At 41.1% G+C, this 6,000-nt stretch overlaps 1 protein-coding gene across 1 annotated transcript in view; it reads right to left on the reverse strand.

Moving 5' to 3' along the window:
* The window catches only part of LOC112118353 (A-kinase anchor protein 2-like), a 389,373-nt gene extending 383,779 nt beyond the window's left edge, over positions 1-5,594 (reverse strand). The window contains exon 1 of the mRNA XM_024216622.1: positions 5,332-5,594. Coding sequence (XP_024072390.1) covers positions 5,332-5,376 — 45 coding nt within the window. The 5' untranslated portion in view covers positions 5,377-5,594. The remainder of the gene's footprint in view (positions 1-5,331) is intronic.
* Positions 5,595-6,000: the final 406 nt, after the last annotated feature.

The following is a 6,000-nucleotide window of genomic DNA, read 5'->3' on the forward strand; positions in this document are numbered from 1 at the left end:
CATTTATCAACGCTGATTTTCATTTGCCATTTTGCAAGATCCCTTTGTAAATCTTTGCAGTTAGCTTTGGACGTAGCTATCTTGAGTAATTTTGTATTGTCTACAAACTTTGCCATCTCGCTGTTTATCCCTTTTTTCCAGATCATCTATTAATACGTTGAACAGCACTGGTCCCAGTACACATCTTTGGTGGACCCCATTATTTACCTCTCCATTCTGAAAACTGACCATTTATTCTTACTCTTTGTTTCCTGTCTTTTAACCAGTTACTCATTCATGAGAGGACCTCCCCTCTTATCCCATGCCTGCTTACTTTGCTTAAGAGCCTTTGGTGTGGGACCTTGTCAAAGGGAAGGACTACACTGAAAACGCTGCTGCAGTGCAATTGTGCTGTAGCGCTTCAGTGAAGATGCTACTATGCCGATGGGAGAACTTCTCCTGTTGGCGTAGTTAATCACCTCCACCAGAGGTGGTAGCTACGTAGGCGGGAGACGCCCTCCCGTAGTACTGTCTACACATGGGGCTGGGTCACTTTAACTGTGTCGCTCAGGGGGGTGGATTTTTCACAGCCCTGAGCAACGTAGTTATACCAGCATACGTTTATAGTGTAGACCTGGCCAAAGGCTTTCTGAAAGTCCAAGTTCACTGTATCAACTGGATGCCCCTTATCCACATTTGTTGACTCCATCAAAGAATTCTAAAAAATCGGCGAGGCATGATTTCCCTCTACAAAAGCTGTGTTGACTTTTTGCTAACAAACCATGCTCATCTATGTGTCTGACAACTCTGTTGTTTACTACAGTTTCAACCAACTTGCCTTGTACTGAAGATAGGCATACCAGCCTGTAATTGATAGGATTGCCTCTGGAGCCTTAAAATAAAACCAAACACAAAAAAACCCCTAAAACCACAGTGTTGTATTAGCTATCCTCCAGTCATATGATACAGAGGCTGATTTAACCAATATATTACACACCATACCTAGCAGTTTTGCAGTTTTGTATTTCAGTTCCTTCAGAATGCTTGGGTGAATACCATCTGGCCTTGGTGACCTATTACTGTTTAATTTATCGATTTGTCCCAAAGCCTTCTCTATCGACACCTCAATCTGGGACAGTTCCTCAGATCTCTCACCTAAAAAGAATGTCCGAGTGTGGGAATCTCCCTTGTAGTCTCTACAGTGAAGAATGATAGCAAAGAAGTCATTTAGCTTCTCTCCAACGGCTTTATCTTCGAGTGCTCCTTCAGCACCTTGATCGTCCAGTGCCCCACTGATGGTTTTGCAGGCTTCCTGCTTCTGATGTACTTAAAAAATGTTTTGCTGTTAGTTTGTGTCTTTTGTTAATTGCTCTTCACATTTTTTTTTTGGCCTGCCTAATTATACTTTTACCCTTGACTTGCCAGAGTTTATCTTCCTTTCTATTTTCTTCCGTAGAATTTGACTTCCGATTTTTAAAAGATCAATTTTTTGCCTCTAACCACCTCTTTTATTCTCTTGTTTAGCCATGGTAGCATTTTTTGGTCCTCTTACTATATTTTTTTTTATCTGGGGTATACATTTAATTTGAGCCTCTCTTATTGTGATCTGAATTGCAATCATTTTTGCCTGGCAATTTATACATAGAATATATGTAAGCATATGCATATACATTTATACCATTACACGATGATGACAACCATGTCATAGATTGTGGAACCATGTAATAAATTTCAGAGCTACGTGATTAATTTGTCCACCATGTGATAAATTGCTAGCCTCACCTGTTCTCTACCCCCTAAATCCACCTCCTCTGGGATGACTAACATTCCAAACTTCTGAGCAGCATAAGACAGCCATCATTACTTAAAATGCCACAAAAATGTTTCCTTCTTTCATCCACATTTTACCAGTCCCTCTTCATGAAAAATGCTCTAATCCAAGACCAAGGATTAGCATTATTCAAAAAAGTCTGAAATCTGCTGAACTATATACATCTCCTGCTCTAGCTCGTATAAGCAGAAATCCATCCTTCCAACCTCTTGCTTTATAAAGTACCTCCATACCATACGTACGGCATACATTTCTGCTTCATTTGTGTTAGAAGACAGCTTGTGCTAAGCAATCGATTTTTGTCAGTCCCTTGAATAATCGCTTAAGAAAGGACTCAATATACATATGTACGTATAAAAATACATGACAGTATAGCATGGTATAAAGGGTTTGTCACCATCTGTTTGGGAAGACCATGTTACTCACAAGTTGCAAACATCACACAGAAGTTATATCAAAGGAGTGCTAAGAAAAGTTTCACATCACTCCAGACCATCCTGTGTTCTCATTATGCCACAAGCAGTATTTTACAGAGAAAAACTGGTTTAGAAATGTTGTAGAGAATTTTAAAAAATGATCTCACCATTAAATGGCCCCATAGTATCTGAGCATCTTACAATCTTTAATGTAGTTCTCCTCACAACAACCTGTGAGGAAGGGCAGTGTTATAATCCCCATATCACAGGTGGGAAACAGAGCTAAGTGACTTGCCCAAGGTTACACCTGTGGCAGAGTAGGGAATTGCACCTAATCTTCCAAGTCCTAGACTAGTGCCTTAACAAATAGACATTCTTTCCTCCCCAAATTGTACTCCTACCCTGCTCACAATGCAGGATCAGAGCCACAGAAATTTGTTTCTAACTTTGAGAGATCACAGGTTTAAAACTGCAATAATTTGATTGATAGGAAACTATCAGGTTTCTGGCAGGAATATTCACAATTCCAAATTTGAAATTTGTGTTCCTTCAATATTCTGCAATAATCACTTAAAAGTCACTATTTATGTGAATGTTCCACACAGTAAATTTCACAGTTCATAGGATTGTCCGTCTAAGCAATCACAAAAGGGATGTGATCATAGTCCAAGTGAATTTGTTTAGAAATTCGTGGAAGGATTCCCCCCCCAGCATTCACACAGCCCTAGTAATAATGTACAGTAGTAGGTCTTTGCCCACCTGAGACAGACACTAGAACTTGGTTAAAATATTTTCTCCTGACTTTTCCAGTGAGCTGAACTGAAATCCTGCATCCCTCTTTTTTGATACACCATTTAAGTTTGGCTGATCCTCCTAATCATCTTGGATAGGCCCAGCAAATCAGGAACATCGGAGAAATGCCCTGTGACTTATGCCACATGACCCATCCTGATGAACCAAGCTCACATTCGAAACACACACTGATTGACATTCTGACAACATTTGCAAATATTCAGCTGGAGCAGTAAAGTTCCCCAAAAGCTTACATGGACAACTTGTTGACATGCAGAACCTTTGAGCAAACAACGGCTTCGGGATGCAGTCCGAACACAAAGCAAGACCAAATCTGAATACTTTTGTGGTTCTAGCTGAACTGTGTTCAATGAACTTTGAGTCACTGATCATATTCTTCTTCATCACCAGTGTCTTCAGCTAAAAGTACGCCATAATGTAGTGTATACAGACTATAGGGGTCCAGATCCGTCATTGCCTGCACTTTGTGCAGTCATTTACCAAATTATCAGGTAAAGATTTTACTCCCACTTTGTAGCGGTGCAAATGATGGTACAAAGTGCCGGGCAATGGAAAGAACCTGGCTTAAAGTGTTGGGTTGATGCTATTCTTAGGCACATACTTTCTTATGTACAGTACCACCCACTACTGGGAGCATGGAAACTGGTTAGCCATAAATAATTCAATGATGGAATGAAGCAGCAGTAATATATTCCCCAGCCCTTTTTTGTTTGAAGACAAAGAAGGTTTTTTAAGATTCTCATATATACTTGCAATACATTTTGGAGCAATGCAGTGTTAATTCTTCAAGTTTGGCAGCACAAAGATGCCAAGAAGAATATGTTAGTGGGGAATCTGAGAATTAACCCTTTAATGGCCTATTAATACTTTGATCAGAGGAATTGTTAATGCCTATACCTGGAGAATACTTTGGCCAAGTATTTTTTTTTTTAAATCAGCTACTTCTCTCTGTTAAAACTTTCAAGACTTTACCCCATAATATCTTCCCCCTCTCCCTTAAATGAAAACATTTGCTCTTTTCCAGGAAACATTTTAGAGGAACAAGTATTTAGTTTCTAATATTTCTGGTTATTTTAAATATACACGTGCCTATTAGCAGATTAACGGACCTAAGAAAAACAACTTGGTACTGCAGCAGCAGCAGCAGCCATTCCTCTGTCTACAAAGGAAATGTATAACCCGGCTGTGGCAGCTCTAGTAAAACACAACATCTGTTGATCATTGGCAACACGCTGGCAGCGGCTCCTAAAATCTGAGCAGGCTCAGTCTGTTTGTGCCTCTTCACTTCAGACCTGAAACGTACAGCCGTCTGCACATATTGCACCATCTGACTCCACAGATTTGCTGAATTAGCATGTCGACCATCCCACCCCCCAAAACTCAACTGAATGTCATATTGAACAAGGGCAAGGTTATGTGGGCTTAGCGGGTGCACAGAGGTCATGGAAATGTGGCGCTTTTGATATCATTGATTCGCTTTAATAATAACGACCTGATGTTTTCCATTGTAAGCACAATTATATTTTTGAAACACTGGGGCCAAATCCTCAGCTGCTCTCATTGGCTGTAGCTCCACTGAAATCAAATGGTACGATGCCCATTTGAATCAGCTTAGACTCTAGCTCGCTATGTGTCTGATTTTAATACCAAGGAGGAAAATAAAAGTTTAGGCTAAAATGGGTCACAATTCTGCCCTAACTTTGCCCCAGCAGCCCCCCGGCATAGGTCATTGGAGAATTTCGCTGAAGGCATTTGGCATTAAGATGTTGCGTTCTAGTTTAATACCAGTAGAAAAGCTAGTTAAAATGATTAGCGATCACCCGCCTTCTTTACTTGATTGTTTGCTTTTTTAAAAAATAAGAATTCTTTTCTTCAGTAAAAGCCACCCTGCGCTTGAGCCCTCTAGTTTTACTTCTTATTCTGCTTAGCTAATGCTCCAACAGCGTGATAATATTTTTTAAAGCAAAGTACTGATGCTGTCCTCCAACCACCTCCCTCCTCCTGTTCTTTCCTTTCATCTGTCTTAAAAGCATGCCACCATGTATTCCTGGGTCTAGCACATGTCAGGATGAGAGAGCATCCTAACTCTCCTCATTGCCAGTGAAATCGTATAAAAACAACCTTTAATCAGTTGTTTGATAAGGAAGAAAAGGGAGAACTCTATGCTGAAAACTTCTCCAAAACGACACTGTCTAAATGCTGCCCAGCTACTGTGCTGGAATCCTTGGACTTCATCAACTCACAGCTCCCTCTTCACAGACAAAAGAGCAAAGTAAAATGAAACTGACTTACTGCTATGGCTTGCAGCCTTTCCTTGTGCAATTCTGCCTCCGCCATCCTGGAGAAAAGGACACAGAGGGAAGAAAGAAAGAAAAAAAAAAAACCGCTGCAGTCACCAAGGGACGCTGAGTTACACCACAGAGTATTTGCAAAGAAAGCTGTGCTCTTTTGCAGGCGTCAACCACTTTTGGAGGCACTGCAGACTGGCTTACGAGAGGATCATTTTAGAAACTGGACCAGTGCCTGCCTGCCTGCCTCCCAGCTGTACTGCTAACTGCATTTCATTGCTGCTTCTGTGCGCTGTTGCTGTCACACAAGCCATGTATGTGCTCCAAAAGCAGCTGAGTACAGGGATCGCTCGCATGGCTATAATTTTTTCCCTTGACGTCTCAGCTCATTTGCTCCTCCTATGGAGTGTTGGGTCATGACAGGAGCTCAACATCAATAGCGTGCATAGTAATCAGAACCTGCATGAATGCAGCAGAGACAGCTGTACGCCAGCATGCCCTTAAAACAGGAACTCCGGGGCGAGGGGGATAGAAGGAATTCACCAATCAGTAGCTATTCAAGAGTTAGGCACAGCAAACCTAAGGTCTAAACTGGTTTGGCTAGAGAAAAGGAGATTGTTTGAGTGACTGGAGAGAAACAATACATGGGTAGACTTTCAGAGTATAGCACGCT

Source organism: Terrapene carolina, unplaced genomic scaffold, assembly GCF_002925995.2.
Source record: "Terrapene carolina triunguis isolate 2854851 unplaced genomic scaffold, T_m_triunguis-2.0 Scaffold35098, whole genome shotgun sequence".
NCBI classification, from domain to species: domain Eukaryota; kingdom Metazoa; phylum Chordata; order Testudines; family Emydidae; genus Terrapene; species Terrapene triunguis.